The 25,102-nt window shown below is 35.8% G+C and overlaps 1 protein-coding gene across 1 annotated transcript; it reads right to left on the minus strand.

The window, feature by feature from the left end:
- Positions 1–547: 547 nt before the first annotated feature.
- On the minus strand, positions 548–1,686 carry LOC140884991 (uncharacterized). The gene is made up of 2 exons (XM_073291901.1): positions 986–1,686; positions 548–854 (listed from the first exon to the last, which is right to left on the minus strand). The coding sequence occupies exons 1-2, from the start codon at positions 1,475–1,477 to the stop codon at positions 765–767; spliced, it is 582 nt and encodes a 193-aa protein (XP_073148002.1). The 5' UTR covers positions 1,478–1,686; the 3' UTR covers positions 548–764.
- Positions 1,687–25,102: the final 23,416 nt, after the last annotated feature.

The following is a 25,102-nucleotide window of genomic DNA, read 5'->3' on the forward strand; positions in this document are numbered from 1 at the left end:
CAGTTTGATTGTCAGAGTGGTTACAAAAGTACTGATTTGTTATATATTTTGTATAAATGATATAAAATAATATTATACCTTAATTTTAATTTCACATTTTACTTCAAATTGTTCATTTAAAAATTTTGATATCACAAAATCATAAAATACTTTGAATTAAAAAAATTAACCAAAATCTCATTTAAATGTGATGACCAACTTTTAAAGTATAAAATCTACTTAAAGAAAAATACTTTTGATTCGAGCTAAAAAATCAGCTCAAATTTTCATAATTATACTTAGTGTGTATTAATCCCTCATCTACACACTCTCACCATCTTAACAAATGTGATGATCAACTTTTTAAGTATAAAATAATATTTATTTTTTGAAAGAAAGTATAAAATATTTTACATAGAAATATATAAATTTCAAGTTAGTGTTTGTTAAATAACCATTTATAATAAATGAAAACAAAAGGAAAAAAAAAAAAAAAGTAGTGGATTAGGTCGTGATGATAGTTTAGTAAAAAAAAAAATTCAAATGAAATATATTTAACAACAAAATATAGAGCGTAAATAGTTTCTAAAAATAACAATAAATATAATAAAGAAAAGTAGGATATGGAAATTTCAGTTAAAAATTTCCAAATCTTTATGCAATCTTCTCTTCTAAGAAATACATATATTGTTCATTTCCAATTCCAAAAGCACATGCCTTCGCTGGATGGTCTATGAAACCATACTGGTACTGTACATAACATCGGAAACGGATCCAAATCAGCGTCAACTCCCCGATGCTGTGCCAACTCCAAGACGTGTCGCCATCAAAACTTTATTCATTCTTGATATTTGGTGCAGCAATTTATTGATTTTCTGCAAAATAAATAAATAAATAAATAAAAATAGCCAATATTTATGTGAGAAATAAAGATAATGATAGTCTATTCCTCAATCAGGCATTTTCGCAAACATTTGAAATGCATTTAATGTGATAATGAACTCACCTCATCTTTTTCTTCGATGATTCCAAGAAGCCGACCCTTGCTGCTTTCTACTGCCCGCAATCTCCTCCGTTGCCGGAAATACAGAAAAGCTATCAACACGGCCGTGATGGTGGCAGAGCGGAAAGTCCACCATGACCCTGGTGATAAACCCCAGATGAAACGCGTGATACCACTGATCTTTGTATGCAATATCCTGGTCCAGGAGTCCCAATCAATTGCTGCCGGCTTCGCCTTGGGGCTTGCGAACGGCGGGGAGTGGGCAATCGGGGTGGAATTCGATGGAGAGAACGTCGACGATGACATTGAATTGGCGATCGAGTCTGAATCTGAATCCGAATCTGAGTTGGAATAAGAACTCTGTTGGTCAACTGATGCATTATTCTTGAGAATTAGTGGGATTTGGTCTGAGGAAATGTGAAGATTCTCGTGGTTTACAGGAGGGAAAATGATAGGGGGATTGGAATTCACAAGGTTGCAGTAGTTGCTAAGCATTGTGCCGGAAAAAGGGTATCATGGGTTGGTTTCACGGCGGAATCGGGCAGAACTTCACGTCGGTGGCACTTCTTCTTCTTCAGCCACGGTTGAATCAAAACGCACCTTCATTTCCGCCGCTGGGGGACTTGGTTTTACTCTCCATTTGTTCCACCCAAAACCATTCTTTAACAAAATTTCCCTTCCGTTCCTTTTATTTTTTCAGTCTTTTTTAAGATAACAAAATCTTTATTTATTTATTTATTTTAGATACGTATGGAAGTCCCAAGATTAAAAAATAAAAATAAAAAAATTCTCCCGAAATTATAAAGTTTAATTTTTTAAAAAAAGGTTTTATCAATTATTTTTCGAGAGTGTTATTTAGATTCTAAATTTTGTTAATCACACTCTAACCTACACTAACCTACTATTTTAATACACAAGTTGATCATAATACCCTTTTATCACCCTGATTTAGTTTTTGACTTAAATATATTCAATAAAAATGGTGGTAAATACTTTCCATTTTATCAATTAAAATTATCTAATATAAATTTTTGTTTCTATTTCAATTACGTTTTTTTCTCAATTAACTAAAAAGTTATTCAAGATTTTGATGTGCATATAATATGTGTAATTATTATTTTACATGATAACATATTCACTATTTATTTTAGTTTTTAATATAAAATAATGTCATATGTGTCCCATAATTTATTCAACTTTTAATTTTTTAAAATAACTCATGTGTCTTAACTTCTCAAAGTTTTAATGGAAAACATATAATATTTTTAAAAGTATTTTCAATTAATTTAATTAATTAATTTTTATTGAGTCCAAAATGTTTTCATTTGAAATAAAAAATATTGAATTGAAATTTCATACATTTATAAAGTGAAAAACTCAAGATAAATACTCAATCACAAAATGGACTTCATAGTCAGTCCCTATGTCATAACATTATATTTTGCACTACTTAATACATAAAAATCTTTCATTCCACTCCCTATTTCATATTTTATTTAATTTTCCCCTTAATTTTATTTTATTTTATTCCCATTTCTAATTTTATTTTTCTTCTTCACATCATTTCTTTTCACTCCCTAGCCGCCTTATCCATCATGGCATCCCTTCTTTCCACTCCCCAGCCACCCTTCTCCACATGTTTTCATCTTTCTCTCCTATTCCAATTTCTCTCCACCAATTTTCATCTATTATCTCCTCCCTCAGTTTCTCTCAATCAATTCCATATATTCTCCTCAATGTCGAGAACCCAAGCAAAACCCATGGGCCGTAGGCCCGTAGGAACCCATCGGCTTGCGACACCTACTGACAACGATTTGAAAGGGGGCGAAGACGAGGGACAACGAATCGAAGCAAAGAAAACGAGGAAGTGAGTTTCTTCTGATCTGTTTGTTCTATTTGTCCTATTTTTCATGCAATTTGTGTCAGATTTTTTTAATCTTGCTTTTATTTGTACATTTTGCATTCTTGTGTTCATTATTGTTTTGCATTTGGTTATATTGTCGATTTTGAACTATGGTAAATGATTGTCATTGTTAATTTTTCAGTAAATTGGGAAAATCCCCAAAGCTAAACTTTTTTTTGAAACAAGAAAGTGCTTGAACTTACTTTAAATACAAATAGTATTGTCAAGGTGTGCAGAGAGTCAGCCGAAAAGGTCTATTTTGTGTTTATATATTGTGCATTGGTTATGTTTGTTGATATATTTTTTTATCTATGAGTATTTGTTTATAAGGAAAAGTTGAACAATGGAACCAATAACACACAATGTTTTCTCTGCGTAATGACAAGAAGCTGCCCGGAAGTCCTAATATTTATCTTCATTAATATTGAAACAATAACACTCTTTTTTTGTGAAGATATTTGAGTCAATATTGAAAGTGGTATAATGTTGCTAGGATGTTGTTCGTACAATAAACATTTGTTTATCTTTACAATAGAGGAGGATGTGAGTCTAATGCAGATATATTTGCATCTTGGCAAAAAATGTGATCAAATCAATCCTTCTTCAACCATCTTACAATATTTTGCACCTCACCGAAAGTTATATGTGACATTGAATGATGACCAGGATGTCGATAATATGATCCGATTGTTTTTCTACATGAAAGTAAACATGTCAAAACATAATTGACATGATAGCAATCCGAAAAGAAGAAATTATTCCAATTGACAAGAATATTATCAGGTAATTCATATCTTTCTTTATTTGTAGTTGTGCTACACCCGAACATTAGAAATAAATGATTGAATTTATTTCGTTTAATTTATTCATACAGTTAATAAGTACATTTTTATTTAAGATATGGATGTTGTTATTTCAAGTGATTTATTGAATTATTTTATTGTTGATTTCCTTTAAGGAATGAGTTTGATGCGAATGTTGGTTCTTTGAGTGCTTCTCAATATGAAATGGTTCTACAGAGTAACTTCATTGATGCTTGGAGTCATTTGATTAATGGAGAGGGTCACAATTTTAAAAATGATGATGAGTTTCGAAAGGTTCTTAAAAATTATGCTATTCCTAACATGAGATCGTTTGTGTATAAGAAAAATGACAGACATAAAGTTTTCGTTGTTTGTAATGTCAATGGTTGTACATGTAAAATATATACATCAAAATATAAGGCAGGTGAAACATTTGGAATTAAAAAATGTTGTCTTCAGCAAGTATGTGGAGAGGCAAATCTTCGGAGCAGGGGCCATCCAAAGGCTGATTATGTTTGGGTGGCTAATATTGTTAAAGATAAATTAAGAGGGAAACCATCATACCAACCGTCTGCAATTGTAAGAGATAATCATAGGGAATATGGTGTTGAATTAAAGTACCATACGGCCTGGATGGGCTAGGAAATAGCACTGCATCAACTTTATGGGACATATAAATGATGTTTTGATGAATTGAGGTGGTATTGTGATGCTTTGAATCAAACAAATCCTTGTAGTTGGACTGATTGCGAAGTTGATTAAACGAACAAGTTTCGACAACTTTTATCTATTTACATGCATGTATTCTTGGATTTGTTAAGGGATGCAGACCTTTGAATTTTTAGATGGAACGCATATTAAAAATAAATTCAAAGGATGCATACCAAGTGTTGTGACAAAAGATGCTAATTATGACCTATTCACTTTAGCATTTGCGGTAGTGGAGGCTGAGAATGATGCTAATTGAGAATGGTTTTGTTTGAAATTGAGGGGTGTCCTGAAAATGCAAAATTGGGTAGCTTTCTCACAGTTCACATTATTTTCTGATAGACATAGTGGTCTTGTTAAGGCAATCCTCAATATAATTACCGGTAGTCACCATGCATATTGTCTGCGACACGTGGTGGAAAATTTTTGTAGGCAGGTAAGTACTATTACAATTCATTTGTTTTTAAATAATATCTTTTTGTATATGAGATTTTTATGTGGTTTTATTTAAAATTTTTTAGATTTTGAAGAAGTATCCATTGCACAACAAAAAAACATTGGGAATCTGTATTACACAAAGCAGTATACGCAACAATAGAGAGTGAGTTTATTGTTCATATTACTAGTATATTCAAGGCAATGACTTTTTCAGAGGAATTTATTGAAAATTCGGAGCCCGAAAATTGGACAAATGGCTGATTTTCTGGAAAAATATGAGGCATAATTAACAAAAATCAAGCAGGATGTTGGAATAGTTGGGTTAAACCTACAAGGTTTTTGCTGATTGTAGCCATGATTGATACCATATGGTACCGTTTGGTTCAGGTGATAGGATAAATAGTACATGGATAAGTAATTTAATGTAATAAAAAGTAAATAAATAATGATAGTTAATATAATATTTGATTGATTGATAGATTATGATTTTTTTGATTTGATTGATTAAATTTTATATAGAAATGATAAATTACCATTTTTTCCTTTTAACAATAAATAAAATATGAATAATATTATTTATAAGGGGTAATATAGTAATTTAAATTCGATGATTGGATTGATGTGAAATAAATAATTAATGATTTGATTGATGTATAATAAATAATTAATAGATGGATAAATAATATGACGAGAAGAACGCGAGATTGGACAGAATAACTAGTATTGAGACTATTAGTAAAGTAACCAAACGAGCCCTATGAGTACAAATTATGAACATGGTGAATAATGGACGAGAGTCATCTTTATTAATGGTTGAAAATCTATGTCCTAAGCAAGAAAATAATTTGTTACAGAACTACACTAAATCTCAGAATTTGAAGGTTGATAGGTCTAGTCATGGATTTTTGAGTTTCTTGATGGTGATAAAAGTTGTGAAGTGGATTTAGGAAACTGGAGTTGCTCATGTAGAATTGGAAAATCAATGGATCCCTTGTAACCATGCTTGTGATGCGATTGAATCAAAGAGGTTGTCAATATATGACTTTTGTGACTCTTGCTACAAAGTTGAAAATAATCGGAAAGCTTATGCAGAAGTTATCAATCAAATCTCTACATTTGACATAGATACAGATTTACCACATTCTAATGGCGATAATTAGACCGTCGGATGTTCGATCGCAGCCAGGACGTAGAAGGACACAAGGATTCCCTTCTCATGTAAAGAAACGTGTTACCAAGTGCTCACGGTGTCACAAACCGGGGCATAATTGCAGGAAATTAAAGGAAGAAATATAGTATCTAGATGGGTTATTTTGGTCGGTCATAATCACAGGACATACAAGGAAGCAATATAGTAGCTAGATGGGGCTATTTTTTTCGATACTCATTAAGGTGTAAATTATATATTTTGGATAATCATGTATGTCTTGAGATAACTTTTTGTAGTATGCATGTTAGATACAGTGATATTGCCGAAATATATGTTCAATTGTGCCACATGATCGTGTTCATTGTACCATAACTTAGCTTTTATTGTATCGTAAAATATTAAATTGCACCACATAATGTATGATACAATACTACTATCAAATACAGTAATTAGTACATATATTACATAAAAATTTAATATAAACATATCAAATAAGATATACAAATTTAGTTGTAGTTTCACCACCTATTATAATTTAACAAACTATCAAGAACTATTTTATTACGTTATCTTATCATATTGCCACAATTCAAATATTTTTAACATTTAATATTTTTTCCCGAAAGAGAACAGGAGAAGTTGTGTACAAATTATTTGAACTTTGTTAATATAAGTGTTATGGTATCATATGTTTGAGACAAATGATATATATGAGATGTACCACATGCTGGTGTTCATTATACCACAACTCAGCTTTTATTATACGTTACTTTTTGTTAAATTATACCACATATTGTATGATATAGTTCCATAAATTCATGCGAATTTAATATCTCCAAAATTCCGGTTCATCTTTTGTAAAGGCCTCCACCCATAAGTATAAAAATACCCCACAATCAACAGTTCCATTCTGTTGTTGACTATGACGACAATTAACTTCTTATTTCGGGGCAGGATATCGAAGTGAATACTTGTTTTAGCTAGAGATGAAATTAGCCTGAGAAAGAATTCCGGGATTAATTGATATTCTTTAGTGGTATTCCAGCAAATAAAACAAACGTACAAATATCTTGGAAAATTTTTTGCTTGGGATGACCGCAACGAGTTCATGTGTAAAAATTTACCATCCACGGTGTCCAAAACCAGAAAAAATCAATAAAATGTTGAGTGCAGAGGCATTAAAATATATTGGCACTCATTGAGAATATTAGCATTCAGCTCTCCAAGAATTCTGCGGCTACTTCGGCTTAATGATCTTATAAATCTTGGAGTGTCTTCGAACATCAACTTCATTTTCTTTTTATTCCCATGAACTTTTTTTATAAATTCAGTCTATAACATAAAAATGTTATTAAATGAATTATGCAGGATATATTACTAAAATTAAATTCAAATACATAAACGACAGAATTTAAAACCCATATATTTGGTGGATTCATATCTCACAAAATTTCGTGATAAAATATTTAGGTGTGAATTTATCACATCATCCATCAACTCTTTATCATAGTGCAAGTCACACAGCGCTTCTCCAGAAACTTTTAACATACTATGCATCCTCCCAAAAAAAGTGCATTATATCTATAAAAGAAAAGAAACTACGCAAAAAATATACAAAACTTTCAAACTGGATTACATATAAAAGAATTACCTCAGATCAGACCTATTCAAAAAAGTATCCACAATATTCCTATAAATATTAGAAATTGATGATCGCCCACCGTATTCCAACAACGCATCATCAATTTGATTTGTCTCCTCTACTGCAGCTTGTGAAATTTTCATTAAAACTAATTCTGAATCTTCTTGCAATAGAAATTTTTTTACAGTATCAAATACAATTTATATCATATGATTAGTTTTTTGATAGATATTTAATAGTACATGAAATGTTTTTCGGATTTACCATATCAACAGGGTTATCCGCAACTCTTTGGCCGATTAGTTTCCTTTTTTTTTTTTTGAGATTGTGTAAGGAGGTGTCACAAAGTCTTTTTCCTTACCCTTTGGTGTCCTGTCTTGCCTACTCATAAAATCGCGAGTAATCGAAGAAATTCCATTCTTGAAGTCAGTATTCTCATCTTTCTCAGCGTCACTTTTACTATTTACCTCAATATTACGGTCAACTCTAGCATTATGTAAATCTTCAACAGCCTGTTTACTTTCAATTACATTCTTATCAACATTTTCCCGTCTTTCCTTCTGAAGCATGACCACCATCATGTCGCTAAAAAAAACTGTCACCAGTTTCAACATTTAACTTTTCAGCTGCTTTAAACTTATGTGCATCAAAAGTCGAATACTCATCGTTTTCTTCTACATTTTCTCTCCCATTTCCTTCTAAATCAAAACCACCATCATATCCCTCCAAATAAACTTTATCACCATTTTTTTCTACATTATTTCTCCCATTTTTTGCTAAATTAGAAACACCATCATATCCATCAAAAGGAACTCTATCAGGAATTTAAAAAATGTTTAACTTCATCTGTATACTCGTCAAACTCATGTGTAGCACGAGGAATCAAATCATCATTTTTTTTTGCATATATTCTCTCCTTACCCTTTGAAACTCTATTTTTACCTTCAATATTGTCAACATGAAAAATTCTCTTCATATCTCTTATATGTTCCTCATGTGCCCTAATAATTGCATCCAACCTTTTTATTTCAGCCTACATTTATTTTTTCACACCTCATAAAATATTACAAACAATAAAATTTTACTAACATCAAAATCTTTTTGTAACCAGTTCATATCATATTATATTTTTTTAACCTCATCATCATTGTCACGTATACCGACGAGTATCCTCTCATCAGGTAAAGGGTAGATAGGGAGAACTAGTGGATAATTGCGCTAATAATTATGATTGTATAAAAATATTTACAATAATATCAAATAATACAATTAGATAAAAATATTTCAAACCTTATTCTTTGTTATGGAAATGAAAGCAACAGAAGCTGCATCAAGATTATTTGGAATTTTAGAATCAACCCAATGAAAAAACCTTGGAAATATATGTATAGCACACGGTTTCCCGAGTGATGGAATTCGTTCATACACCCACGCCTAAAATTAAAATTCATATAAGTTAATTAAGATTAAAATATAGTAATGAATTTAATATTAAATTCAACTTACCATCAATCCAACGCAACCATCAAAATATTTCTTTCTTACTTCACCATCGCGTACATGTTTCAAAATTTCTTCATTTAAAAATTTATATGTGCATTGCCCCATGCATAATTGCATATCTTGCTAATGTCGTCAACATAGAACAATAAGAACCGAGGAGTCGTATAATTGCTTGTTGGAAATAATATACAGTTTGAAAACAAAAAGAATATATTGCTTTACAAAATCGTCAACATTGATATCTTCTTGCTTGTCTGCTAACAAATTATGTTTTTTTCGCAATATTTGTTCATTTGCTAATACTTAATTTTCCTCGCGGCCTAGCAATTTAAACTTTTTTTTTTTAAAAAAACAATACTTAATTTTCCTTGAAAATTTCTTCTGATAATTTTAGATTCCATTGAAAAATCTAAATCAATGTGCTGGCTAATATCTTTCAGCCCCATTACTATAGAAAAGTCGTCTGAAATAAATGGGATATCTATTCTATCGCCAAAACAAAAGCATCCAAAATCATGTCATATCTACGAAGAATTGAATCAACTCGAGCAAAACTAACATGAAGTTTAGGCATTTCAAACAAGGGAAAAATGGGGTTTGCTTCAAACTAGACATTTGCCTCAAACCAATTTTTGGTTTTAATTTTTGAAACGGTCTTTGAAAGAATGAAGGAGAACAACGACTAATCAATTCACAGTATCTCTTAACCCCGTCAGTATTTGAACCATGCTTCATCGATGCACCCATCACATTAATAATCATTTTAGTATCATAAAAATAAAATAAAATATGGTGTAAATGGTTACATTGATCTACCATTTACCAAAATGAAAGAACAAAAATTACCAATATTTTAACAAATAAAAATTTCAATGATAACACAAACACATCCACTAGACAAGATAAAACAAGCAAAGCAAACACCACGATTCACAAAATAAACCCGCGTAAAATCCTCGATTTATCCAATCACATAAATACTATAATTTATCCAATCAATTTCTTCTTATGTAATCTCAGAATTCCTCCGTCGAGCCTTGATTTATTTGTGCGAGAGGATCGTTGCCATATTCGTCTGACCAATTACCTACTGCATCTCCCTCATCCTCAATAATCATGTTGTGCAAAATTATACACCCTAGCATGATATCTTTCAACTTGTTCTTGTACCAAAATCAGCAGGGACATCTAAATATTGCCCAACGATATTGTAGTACCCCAAACGCTAGCTCGACATCTTTCCTCGCAGCCTCCTGTATTTCCTTAAACTTATTTCTCTTGATATCCTGGGGGCACGAAAAACTCTTAACAAAAGTAGCCCATTGCGGGTAGATCCCGTCAGTCAGATAGTATCACTTTGTGTACTATGTGCCATTTACTGTAAAATGAACAGCTGATGCATTTCCTTGCAATACATTGTTGAATAAAGGTGATTCATTAAGAATGTTGATATCATTACGCGATCCTGTGACCCCGAAAAAAGCATGCCATATCCACAAGTTGGCAGAGGCAGCTGCTTCAAGCACAATTATTGGGACTCCATGATCACATCGAGAAAATTGACCTTTCCAAGCTACCAGACAATTTTTCCATTCCCAGTGCATAAAATCAAGGCTACCCAACATGAAAGATTCAGTGCCCGGTTAGCCAACTTGTGGCTAAGGGCTTTTGTGACTCTATGTATAAACAATCTTTTGTTTAATATAATTTACACTTTTATAATGGCATTGACTTTATCTTTCTTCATAATGTTATATTATGATATACTATTGTTGTTTTGATAAAGACCTTGAATATACTATAGTGTATGTAAGATGTGGTAGCACATGGGGATGTCTATCATGAAACACATCTTATAGTCACTGTATATTCTAAACAGTTTCTAGTCAATTGAGCCGTCCGCAAATAAGGATAAGGATCGCTCGAGATTGAGACTAGCATTTGCGATGCCGAGTACCACGTTTCATTGGTATGGAACATAGAGATGTTCAAAGCATGCAAATGGATATTCATATGATGAATGATCGAACTACCCTATTCGGACTTTCCAAGTGGTTATCACTTATCGAGTGGATAAAGTCCGCGGTTTTGGTTGTACACCATTAGTCCTTATTACTTGAAACATCATTGAGACTCTATATGCTAGTACTGTACTTTGACTCGTTTACCGACTCTATTGGGGTCATCAGGTGTCGGTATTGGGTACAGTTACGACACATATAGGAGTCGATGCTTTGTTGTCAAGGATTCACCACATACTTGCGAGTGTGGATATCCTATGCGATCTGAGGAGATATTAGTATGACGAATCTCTGGCCAGAGTACATGATGTGTTTTAGGTTACTTGGTGTTCCTAGTAACACATGCCATGTCACTAATAGATCTCCAAGATGTTATGCATAGTTATCGAATCTCGAACGACTCTCGATGCACCAATGGTTGTTGATTCGATCGGGATATTTGGTTGAAGGGACCGTACTGTACGCTAACCAAAATATACTGGTTCTTGCAGGAACTATCAGTAATACCTAGGGAATCATGGGGCGATGTTGCTAGGTGCTCTTACCATGATTCGATGGGTAAGTCGGAAATTATTGTTTCGAGTCACAAGGAGTTGTGAGCCCACGGCTAGCTGTGTTCCTGAACCATTGAGGGTTACACAAGTAATGGATTACTAAAACCCCGTAGAGATAGTTAAATTTAAAGAGTTAAATTTAATGAAAGAGAAGTTGGACTTCTTAATTAAAAGGGAGTGGGATTTCCTAAAATGACATAGGGATGGGCATTTTTGGAAATCACTGAATTCAGATTCAGAAAAATTATCTTGACTTTAAAAGATGCAGAAATGGTTTCTGTGCACATTGGTGAAATCAGTTTATCAATCGGAGTCACGATGAATTTTATATTAATTTCTAGAACAACGGGCTTGGCTTGTTGGACTAAGTTATGGATTGTGGGCCCTAAGGAATTAGAGTCCTAATATAATTATAACTTAATCTAGTCTAGAAATTATCTATAAATATGTAAGCAGTGTTCGAAATTCATAAGAGAATTCAGTCTAGAAATTTCGAACACTACATATAATTTTCAAGAGGATTTTCGAAAATTTCTCTGTCCCTTTTGGAGAAAATTCGACTTGTGATTTTTGTGAAAAATTACAATTCGAATTAATAGATCATATCTGTTTATTCTCTACGTAAAACTTCTGATTGATTTCTAGTGCAGTCAATCAGAGGGTTTCTGTTTTTCGTTCGTGGACCTAATTCCGGAGATAGATAATGACAGTCATCGGTTCCCGGGATTTACAAGAAGAGCAGATTAAATTCTGTTGGAGTCCACAATCAAGCCTTTGCTTGACGAGGTAAAAATTTAACTGTGTTTTTATTTTTACTTGAACAAATTTAATCGTAAAAGTTTTGATACCCATATATGGAGTCGTTTCATATAATAAAATAAAATTTTTAAACTTTCGCTGCACCGGGTATCAATTCTTAATTGATCTGAACATGTTTTCCAATAGTGGTATCAGAGACAGGTTGCTCAGATCAAACGATTAAATTAATCGATTGTACAAAATTTTTAAGCCTCGGTTTTTGAAACAAAACGAAAATTTTAAAATTGAATTTTAATGGGCAAATCGGGCAGGGCAGCAATTGGATCGCTGCCCAAGGGCCAGCGACGGGCTGCCCTGCTCGGGCCCCTCTTTGGGGCGCGGGCTGCCCGGGATTGTCCCGGGCAGCCCGGAAAAATTAATTTTAATTTTTAATTAAAATTTTAATTTTTTTGAAATTCTAGTTTTTGATCCGATCGAAAATTGTTTTTGATTGGTTCACGAGCATCGGATCGAATTGTTCGAGTTCAAAAATTTTAAAATTGATTTTTGGATAAATTTGAATTTTTGGAAAATTTATAAATTTTATCCGTTAAATTAAATTTTATAAAATTAATTATTTTGGTACAATTGATGATAAAATATTATCTTATGGTTGGATAAGATAAAATATGATTTTATCTTTTAAATTATGATGCCTTTGCATGTTTATCCAATTATTTAATTATTGAATTAATTATTGGATAAAGGATGATCGATTGCCATGACCAATGTTTTAGGTGTATGTTAGATAATTTACATTTGTCTTATTGTTGTTGGATTTTATTAATGGGCTTGGTATATAGCCCAATATGATTGTCATATGCAATAAAAGTGGGCCTGGTTTATGGCCCGTTCCCACCCCTAAAAATGTATCCCATATTTGTCATCGAAATTTATTGTAAATTTATTAGACTTAGTGGGAGACAAAGATTTGAAGAAATGGTGGGCCCAGCAGACAATGAAGACCGAAGAAATGTAAATTGGAAGCTCAATGTAATAGGATTGCATTGCATACTTGCATATCACCTAGGATTGGACTTAGATTCGTGATTGGCAACCACGGATCGATTAGTTAATGGGATCGATCATCCTTAAATAATATATGATATTATTGATGTATGAATGTTTAGCCTAAATTGTATGAATCCCGCAAGCATACATAAATTGCATGATGAGACAAATTTTCAAAATTAAAAATCCCTCATTTTAAATATGATTTAAAATTGATATCAAGATTAATAAAAAGGGAATTTAAATATTGTTTAAATATTCCTACCTTCCATCAACGATCAATGTATGAGATGCTACCCGCGGATACGGTCCAGCTCATATTATTGGGGGGGGCCGTTCGTCGGAAAGCTGTACATTGGATCGACACATGTTGTAAGTTGGGTGGAACTCCCATGGGATTGGCTCATATTATTGGGGATCCACATGGCGACCGTCCATCACAACTTAATATTGATGGGTTATCTTGACATGTCACAATAAACGGCGTCATATTATTGGGCTCTTATTGGACATGAGGTAAAAACATGGGGGTTACTTTGGAAGCAATTGGGCTCTACCTTTTGAAAATTATAGTTGGCTGATATTATTCGGGATCATGATTTGTCAATTGGACTCCATGTTCTCACTAAGGAAAACAGTTTCCCGTTTTCACTAGAGGGTAGTGAAATCGTTAAAATAGTGGGAGTGTAATTCATAAAATTAAAATTTGCCATATTTTATGTCTTAGTAAATTAATTAAACAATCATTGATTATTGTCTGTTTCCTTTTCAGTATACTATTACAATGACTTCTTGCAATCCACTATTTTCAATTCTCGAACAAAACAAATTGACTGGCGCAAACTATACGGAATGGTTCCGTAAGTTGAAAATTATTCTTACTTCGGAAAAAGCTTTCTACGTGTTAGAGAAGCCGCCTCCGAAGGAAGCCCCGGCTAATACAAGTCCGGAAGAGTTGGCCAAACTTGATTTATGGTGGGACCATGATATCAAGGCCAAATGCTACATGCAGGCTTCGATGTCTGATGAGCTTCAAAGGAGATTCAAGGATGCCGTGAATGCTACTGACATTCACAAGAACCTCAAGGAACTCTTTGGAGCTCAGTCAAGGTCGGAGAGGTATGCCACCGTCAGAGAGCTCATGACGAGCCGCATGCGAGATGGGACTTCGGTCCGTGAGCATGGGGTGCGCATGATTGGGCTCATTGAAAAGTTGGTAACACTCGACTTGACTTTGGAGCTTGAACTTAGCGCGGACTTGTTGCTTCTATCACTTCCTTCATCATTTGACGGTTTTGTGATGAACTTCAACATGAACAAGATAGAGGCCACCCTTGAAAAGATGGTCAATATGCTTGTCACATATGAAGCCACACTAAAGAAGGATAAACCGGTACTCTTGGTTGGCTCCTCTTCTAACTCTAAGAAAGGACCAAGTGGAAAGGGTAAGAAACGTTCTGCCCCGCCCAAGAAGATTGTACCAAATAAGAAGGGAAAGGCCAAGGCTTCAATTGGGATAAAAGATGAAAACATTTGCCATTACTGCAAGAAACCCGATCATTGGAAACGTAACTGCAAGGAATACCTCGAACAGTTGCAAACTGCAAAGGGTATGTTTTACATTGAAATAAATGTTTCGCTTAATAATTCTTCTTGGGTATTGGATACCGGATGTGGATCTCACATTTGCAATGATTTTCAGGTGATGACAAGAAGTCGTAAGCTAAGGATGGGTGAGACCCAGCTAAGGCTCGGGAATGGTTCTAGAGTCGAAGACAAAGCTATAGGAGACATTTATTTAGTTTTGCAGAACAATTTTAAATTATTTTTGAGAGATGTTTTATATGTTCCGGATTTGGTCAAAAATATTATATCTATTTCTATGCTTGATAGAGATGGTTTTTCTTGCAATTTTGTGAATGAGATTTGCAATATTTACAAGAATGAATGTTTGATTGGAAATGGACAACTTGAAAACGATCTATACAGCTTAAAATTAAAAGACGTTCCAATTAATTATGTTGATAAACCGGTAACAACAATTAAAAGGAAAAACGATAGTCAAAACCCGGCAAACCTTTGGCATGCTAGGCTAGGTCATATTTTCTCAAGGAGGATGAACAAGCTAGTGGGAGAGGGCATGTTTGATATGTCTGATATTAACTCTCTACCTACTTGTGAGTCCTGCCTAAAGGGAAAAATGACTAAATCTCCTTTCAAAGGGAAACCTGAGCGTAGTCAAAATCTGTTGGATTTGATCCATACAGATGTTTGCGGTCCATTTAGGATTGGTACTAAATGTGGCAACACCTACTTAATTACCTTTACCGATGATCATTCTAGGTATGGGTATTTATATTTAATGAAATATAAGTCTGAAGCATTTGAAAGGTTCAAAGAATTCAAGGCTGAAGTAGAAAACAAACTAGGTAAAAGTATTAAGGCACTTCGATCGGATCGAGGTGGAGAATACTTAAGTACCGAGTTTTTGGACTATCTAAAAGAGAATGGGATTCTCTCTCAGTGGACTCCTCCGATGACACCTCAGCTGAATGGTGTTTTGGAGCGTCGCAATCGAACTTTGTTGGACATGGTTCGATCCATGATGAGCTTCACTGAGCTCCCACCTTCGTTTTGGGGCTACGCGCTTGAAACGGCGGTATTGTTGTTAAACAACGTCCACACTAAAGCAGTAGATAAAACACCATACGAGTTATGGAATGGCAAAGCTCCTAAGTATTCGTACTTGAGGATTTGGGGATGTCCTGCTTACGTGAAGCAGACAGTGGGAGATAAGTTGGATAGTCGATCCACCTTATGTTATTTTGTAGGGTATCCGAAGAATTCAATCGGATATTATTTCTATCATCCTGCTGAAACAAAAGTGTTTGTTTCAAGGAATGCCACCTTCTTGGAGAAGGAGTTCTTATTGGATAAGAAAGGCAAGATGATGGAACTCGAAGAAATTCGATAAGAACCCGAGATAAAAAATAGCGATCCTACACCTCAAGAATCATCACAAGACACGCCTATTACTAGGAGATCCGAGAGGACTTCTAGGCCTCCTATTAGATATGGTCTTCTTCTTGAAGGGGATCAAAGTGAACCCAACATTGGATGTGATCCAAGAAACTTCAAGGAAGAAATTTCTGATGCGGATTCGAATTTATGGCTTAAAGTTATGCAATCAGAAATAGACTTGATGCATTCTAACCAAGTTTGGTCTTTAGTAGATCCTCCCGATGGAATTGTTCCAATTGGGTGCAAATGGATCTACAAGAGAAAGCTTGGGCCTGATGGAAAGGTATTGACCTACAAGGCACGATTGGTGGCAAAATGTTATACTCAAAGACAAGGAGTTGACTATGATGAAACCTTTTCACCAGTCGCAATGTTCAAGTCCATAAGAATCCTTATTGCGATAGCAGCATGGTATGACTATGAGATATGACAAATGGATGTAAAGACTGCATTTCTTAATGGAAACATTAAGGAAGAGATCTATATGATGCAGCCTGAGGGATACACATCCATGGGAAGCGAGCATAAGGTATGCAAGCTTCAGAGATCAATCTATGGTCTCAAACAAGCATCAAGAAGTTGGAACCATAAATTTGATGAAACGATAAAGGATTTTGGTTTTATCAAGAACCCGGAGGAACCATGCGTGTACAAGAAAGTAGTTAAGAATGCGATAACATTCTTAGTACTTTATGTTGATGACATCCTACTCATGGGGAATGATGTAGGGATGTTGCAGTCAACAAAGATATGGTTATCAGGTAGATTCTCGATGAAGGATTTAGGTGAGGCATCCTATATTCTAGGAATTCAGATCTATAGAGATAGATCTAAAAGAATGATAGGACTCACTCAATCAACCTACATCAACACCATATTGAAAAGGTTTTCAATGGATGGGTCAAAGAGAGGACATCTACCTATGTGTTATGGAGTTTCTCTATCCAAGTCTATGTGTCCCAAGACTGACGAAGAGATAGAGAAGATGACACACGTGCCATATGCATCAGCCATAGGTAGTATCATGTATGAGATGATATCTACCAGACCGGATGTGGCTTATGCTCTGAGCGTCACGAGCAGATACCAAGCCAATCCCGGTCAAATGTATTGGAAAGCCGTGAAGGATATTCTTAAGTACTTGCGAAGGACTAAGAATTTATTCATGGTTTATGGAGGGAGATAATTGAAGTTGGAAGGCTATACCGACTCTAGCTTCCAATGTGACGTGGATGACTCGAAATCAACCTCTGGATTGTATTCGTGCTCAATGGCGGTGCTGTCTCTTGGAAGAGTTCCAAGCAGGACACCACAGCGGATTCCACCACTGAGGCAGAATACATTGCAGCATCAGCTGCTGCTAAAGAGGCGGTTTGGATAAGGAAATTCATCCAAGAGTTGGGTGTAATTCCTGAAGCTGTTGTTCCAGTCTCGGTGTACTGTGACAACATGGGTGCCGTTGCTCAGGCAAAGGAACCAAGGTCTCATCAGAAGTCCAAACACGTACTGAGGAAATACCACATCATCCGGGAGATCGTGGAAAGAGGAGACATCAGTGTCGAGAGAGTGGCCTCTACAGACAATATCGCTGATCCGCTTACTAAGCCCTTGCCAGGACCATTGTTTGACAAACATCGCAAAGCAATGGGATTGCGTAGTGTGACTAGTTGGCTTTAGGGCAAGTGGAAAATTGAAAGAGTGGGTGCCCGGTTAGCCAACTTGTGGCTAAGGGCTTTTGTGACTCTATGTATAAACAATCTTTTGTTTAATATAATTTACACTTTTATAATGGCATTGACTTTATCTTTCTTCATAATGTTATATTATGATATACTATTGTTGTTTTGATAAAGACCTTGAATATACTATAGTGTATGTAAGATGTGGTAGCACATGGGGATGGCTATCATGAAACACATCTTATAGTCACTGTATATTCTAAACAGTTCCTAGTCAATTGAGCCGTCTGCAAATAAGGATAAGGATCGCTCGAGATTGAGACTAGCATTTGCGATGTCGAGTACCACGTGGAACATAGAGATGTTCAAAGCATGCAAATGGATATTCATATGATGAATGATCGAACTACCCTATTCGGACTTTCCAAGTGGTTATCACTTATCGAGTGGATAAAGTCCGCGGTTTTGGTTGTACACCATTAGTCCTTATTACTTGAAACATCATTGAGACTTTATATGCTAGTACTGTACTTTGACTCATTTACCGACTCTATTGGGGTCATCAGGTGTCGGGATTGGGTACAGTTACGACACATATAGGAGTCGATGCTTTGTTGTCAAGGATTCACCATATACTTGCGAGTGTGGATATCCTATGCGATCTGAGGAGATATTAGTGTGACGAATCTCTGGCCAGAGTACATGATGTGTTTTAGGTTACTTGGTGTTCCTAGTAACACATGCGATGTCACTAATAGATCTCCAAGATTTTATGCATAGTTATCGAATCTCGAACGACTCTCGATGCACCAATGGTTGTTGATTCGATCGGGATATTTGGTTGAAGGGACCGTACTGTACGCTAACCAAAATCTACTGGTTCTTGCAGGCACTATCAGTAATACCTAGGGAATCATGGGGCGATGTTGCTAGGCGCTCTTACCATGATTCGATGGATAAGTCGGAAATTGTTGTTCCAAGTCACAAGGAGTTGTGAGCCCACGGCTAGCTGTGTTCCTGAACCATTGAGGGTTACACAAGTAATGGATTACTAAAACCCCGTAGAGATAGTTAAATTTAAAGAGTTAAATTTAATGAAAGAGAAGTTGGACTTCTTAATTAAAAGGGAGTGGGATTTTCTAAAATGACATAGGGATGGACATTTTTGGAAATCACTGAATTCGGATTCAGAAAAATTATCTTGACTTTAAAAGATGCAGAAATGGTTTCTGTGCACATTGGTGAAATCATTTTATCAATCGGAGTCACGATGAATTTTATATTAATTTCTAGAACAACGGGCTTGGCTTGTTGGACTAAGTTATGGATTGTGGGCCCTAAGGTGTTAGAGTTCTAATATAATTATAACTTAATCTAGTCTAGAAATTATCTATAAATATGTAAGCAGTGTTTGAAATTCATAAGAGAATTCAGTCTAGAAATTTTGAACACTACATATAATTTTCAAGAGGATTTTCAAAAATTCCTCTGTTCCTTTTGGAGAAAACTCGACTTGTGATTTTTGTGAAAAATTACAATTCGAATTAACAGATCATATCTGTTTATTCTCTACGTAAAACTTTTGATTGATTTCTAGTGCAGTCAATCAGAGGGTTTCTATTTTTCGTTCGTGGACCTAATTCCGGAGATAGATCGTGACAGTCATCGATTCCCGGGATTTACAAGAAGAGCAGATTAAATTCTGTTGGAGTCCAAAATCAAGCCTTTGCTTGACGAGGTAAAAATTTAACTGTGTTTTTATTTTTACTTGAACAAATTTAATCGTAAAAGTTTTGATACCCATATATGAAATCGTTCCATATAATAAAATAAAATTTTTAAACTTCCGCTGCACCGGGTATCAATTCTTAATTGATCTGAACACATTTTCCAACACAACATTCCAGGGAATCCATGTCTTTCCTTGTGCATTTGAAGCAAATGTTGGATGTCAGTAGCATTGGGCTTTCTCAAGTATTGTGCCCCAAATACCTCAATTACACATCGACAGAAATTGAATAGGCATTCAATGGTAGTTTTTTCAACAATTCGTAGGTACTCATCGTGATGGTTGGAAGGGGCTCCATACGCTAATTTAATAATATCCATGCATTTCTAAAGTGGAGACAAACCTTTTATTTCCCATTGCATCGACCCTTAACTGAAAATATTCAGAATGATTTTGCAAGGCTTGGAGAATGCGAAGGAATAATTCTTTTTGCATATGAAATCATCGCCAGATAACTTCACTTGGAAATACCCGTGCATCACTGAAGTAATCATTGACAAGACGAGAATGTCCGACTTCACGATCTTGATTCAAATACCTTCTTCTATGTGATCCCTCACAAGTACTCCGAGCTACCTCAAGTAGCATTTTGTGTTGTTGTTGAATGATCTTCAACATCATTTGTTCATCAGTATCATCCAACAACTCTTCTTTAAGAGTTCAATGATCCTGTCGGTGGTCAAATTGTTTGGATCTTCATAAATTTTAGAATAGAGAATGAAGCAAAATAAAGAGAATGATTATAGCAATCGATTAAAAAAATGAATAATTGATAGATATATATTGAAGGTGATCAGTTAACTCGTGCCCGAAAATGCAGCAAATATTTTAAAAATTTAACAAAAGAGATCCGAGCACTTGTGTAGTAATCAAAAATTAAACAACCATAGGGTGTTTAGAATTTTACCTATCAATCTCAAAGATTGATTTAGGGCTCCAACCAAGTTGATAAACAACTAGGCTCTTGAAGTGGTAGACACTATCTACAAGCTTCCAAGAGCACGCCTTGCTCAAAATGGATTCAAGACTTCAAGCCTTCGAATTAGGTCCATGACTAGACGATCTAGATCCGCTCTAAATATGCACTAGAATATTTAGAGAATTTTGCATTGAAATTTCCTTTTCTTCTTCCACAAAAATGAAAGAAAACTTGGAGAAAACTTTTTGGAGGTGTTCGGCCACCACAATGTAATTGGAATGGAATATATGAATGTGTGTATATTATATTAATGGAGAAGGATTAAATAAGTACAATTAAGCCATGAATGGAAAAATGCAAGACATGCATGGAAAATTGCAAACCATCTTCCAACCCTTCAAATTCCATCACACACATGTTGAAAAACTGGCGAGTTCCCAGACCAATTACGATTGATACCCGGTGCAGCGGAAGTTTAAAAATTTTTCATGGAACGTTTCCATGGTATGGGTATCAACCGTTCATCAATTGAATTACGTGTGTGTAAAATTTAAATAACAGTTATTAAATAAATTTTACCTCAAATCTCGCAACGAGATTAATGGACACCAACAGAACAATTCTGCTCTTGTTGTCTCTCCCTGGAACCGATGAACGCCTTCAATCAGGTCCACGAACAGAGGTTTAATCCCTCTGATAGATTGCACTAGAAAATCTATCAGAAGTTTTCTGCGAAGAGAATACACGAATTTGATTCGTTATTCCTTACTGCGATTCAAAATCACAGACCGGAATTTTCTCGGGCAGAGGGAGGGAGAGGCGGCCGAAAACGTTTTGAGAGGGGCTAGGGTTTCGAAAATCCTGTCTCAAAATTATGACCTCTTGTGTGTAATTTCTGTACTGAAATAACTTATTTATAATGCAGGCCACTAACACCTTAGGGCCCATTAGTCATAAGCTGAGGCCCGACAAGCAAAGCCCGCTCGTTCAGAAATTAATATAAAATTCATCGTGACTCCGATTGATGAAACGATTTCACCAATGTGCACAGAAACCATTTCTGCACGTTTTAAAGTCAAAATAAATTTTCCTGAATCCGAATTCAGTGGTTTCCAAAAATGTCCATCCCTATGTTATTTTAGGAAATCCTACTCCCTTACTCTTATTTAAGAAGTCCAACTCCTTAGTTCATTAAATTTAACTCTTTAAATTTAACTATCTCAACGGGGATTAAAACTCCATTACACTGTGTGACCCTCAATGGTTCAGGGATACAGCTAGCCGTGGGCTCACAACTCCTTGTGACTCGGAACAACACTTTCCGACTTGCCCAACGAATCATGGTAAAGCGCCTAGCAACATCGCCCCATGATTCCCTAGGTATCACTGATAGTGCCTACAAGAACCAGTAGATTTTGGTTAACGTACAGTACGGTCCCTTCATCCATATATCCCGATCGAATCAACAACCATTGGTATATCGAGAGTCGCTCAAGATTCGATAACTATGCAATACATCTTGAAGATCAAATTAGTGACATCGCATGTGCTACTAAGAAACCATTTCTTAAATCACATCAAGTACTCTGGCCAGAGATTTGTCACACTAATATCTCCTCAGATCGCATAGGATATCCACACTCGCAAGTATGTGGTGAATCCTTGACAACAATGCATTGACTCCTATATGTGTCGTAACTGTACCCAATCTCGACACCTGATGACCCCCTCAGAGTCGGTAAACGAGTCAAAGCACAGTACTAGCATATAGAGTCTCCATGATGTTTCAAGTCGTAAGGACTAATGGTGTACAACCAAAACCGCGGACTTTATCCACTCGATAAGTGATAACCACTTGGAAAGTCCGGATAGGGTAGTTCGACTATTCATCCTATGAATATCCATTTGCATGCTTCGAACATCTCCATGTTCCCTACCAATGAAACGTGGTACTCCGCATCGCAAATGCTAGTCTCAAACTCGAGCGATCCTTATCCTTATTATCGGACGGCTCAATCGACTAGGAACGGTTTTAGAATATACAGTGACTATAAGATGTATTTCATGATAGACATCTCCATGTTCTACCACATCTTACATACACTATAGTATATTCAAGGTCTTTATCAAAACAACAATAGTATATCACAATATAACAATATGAAGTAATATAAAGTCATTGCCATAAAAGTGTAAATAATATTAAACAAAAGATTGTTTATACAAAGAGTCAACAAAGCCCATAGCCACACAGTTGGCTCACTGGGCACCCACTCTTACAATCTCCCACTTGCCCTATAGCCAACTAGTCATACTACGTAGACCCATTGCTTCGCGATGTTTGTCAAACAATGATCCTGGCAAAGGCTTAGTAAGTGGATCAGCGATATTGTCTGCAGAGGCCACTCGTTCGATACTGATGTCTCCTCTTTCCACAATCTCCCGGATTATGTGGTATTTCCTCAGTACGTGTTTGGATCTTTGATGAGACCTTGGTTTCTTTGCTTGAGCAACGGCACCCGTGTTGTCACAGTACACCGGGACTGGACCAACAAATTCAGGAATGACGCCCAACTCTTGGACGAAATTCCTCATCCAAACGGCCTCTTTAGCAGCAGCTGATGCTGCAATGTATTCAGCCTCAGTGGTGGAATCCGCTGTGGTGTCCTGCTTGGAACTCTTCCAAGAGACAGCACCGCCATTGAGCATGAACACAAATCCAGAGGTTGACTTCGAGTCATCCACATCACCTTGGAAGCTAGAGTCGGTATAGCCTTCCAGTTTGAGTTCTCGTCCTCCATAAACCATGAACATATTCTTAGTCCTTCGCAAGTACTTAAGAATGTCCTTCACGGCTTTCCAATGCATCTGACCAGGATTAGACTGATATCTGCTCGTGACACTCAGAGCAAATGCTACATCCGGTCTGGTAGATATCATCCCATACATGATACTACCTATAGCTGACGCATATGGTACATGTGTCATATTCTCTATCTCTGCATCAGTCTTGGGACACATAGACTTGGATAGAGAAACTCCATGACACATGGGTAGATGTCCTCTCTTGGACCCATCCATTGAAAACCGTTTCAATATGGTATCGATGTAGGTTGATTGAGTGAGTCCTATCATTCTCTTAGATCTATCCCTATAGATCTGTATCCCAAGAATGTAGGATGCCTCACCCAAATCCTTCATCGAAAATCTACCTGATAACCATATCTTTGTTGACTGCAACATCCCTACATCATTCCCAATGAGTAGGATGTCATCAACATAAAGTACTAAGAATGTCACCGCATCCTTAACTACTTTCTTGTACACGCAAGGTTCCTCCGGGTTCTTGATGAAACCAAAGTCTTTAATTGTTTCATCAAATTTCTGGTTCCAACTTCTTGATGCTTGTTTTAGACCATAAATTGATCTCTGAAGCTTGCATACCTTATGCTCGCTTCCCATGGATGTGTACCCCTCAGGCTGCTTCATATAGATTTCTTCCTTAATGTCTCCATTAAGAAAAGCAGTCTTCACATCCATTTGCCATATCTCATAGTCATACCATGCAGCTATGGCAATAAGGATTCTTATGGACTTGAACATTGCAACTGGTGAAAAGGTTTCGTCATAGTCAACTCCTTGCCTTTGAGTATAACCTTTAGCCACCAATCGCGCCTTGTAGGTCAATACCTTACCATCAGGCCCAAGCTTTCTTTTGTAGATCCATTTACACCCTATTGGAACAATTCCATCGGGAGGATCCACTAAAGACCAGACTTGGTTAGTATGCATCGAATCCAATTCTGACTGCATAGCTTCAAGCCATAAATTCGAATCCGCATCAGAAATTGCTTCCTTGAAGCTTCTTGGATCACATCCAATGTCGGGTTCATCTTGACCCTCTTCAAGAAGAAGACCATATCGAACTGGAGGTCTAGAAGTCCTCTCAGATCTTCTAGGTGCAGGCGTGTCCAGCAATGGTTCCTGAGGTGTGGGATCGTTATTTTGTATTTCGGGTTCTTCTCGAACTTCTTCGAGTTCCATCATCTCGCCTTTCTTATCCAATAAGAACTCCTTCTCCAAGAAGGTGGCATTCCGTGAAACAAACACCTTTGTTTCAGCAGGATAATAGAAATAATATCCGATTGAATTCTTCGGATACCCCACAAAATAACACAAGC

This window comes from Henckelia pumila, chromosome 2 (genome assembly GCF_033568475.1).
Source record: "Henckelia pumila isolate YLH828 chromosome 2, ASM3356847v2, whole genome shotgun sequence".
NCBI classification, from domain to species: Eukaryota; Viridiplantae; Streptophyta; class Magnoliopsida; order Lamiales; family Gesneriaceae; genus Henckelia; species Henckelia pumila.

Bases quoted from the DNA above. Each gene is read 5' to 3' on its own strand.
- LOC140884991 (XM_073291901.1), bottom strand. From the start codon at position 1,477: ATGCTTAGCAACTACTGCAACCTTGTGAATTCCAATCCCCCTATCATT. The intron at 855-985 runs GTGAGTTCATTA...TTTATTTTGCAG, and splicing joins TCATCGAAGAAAAAGATGAG to AAAATCAATAAATTGCTGCA.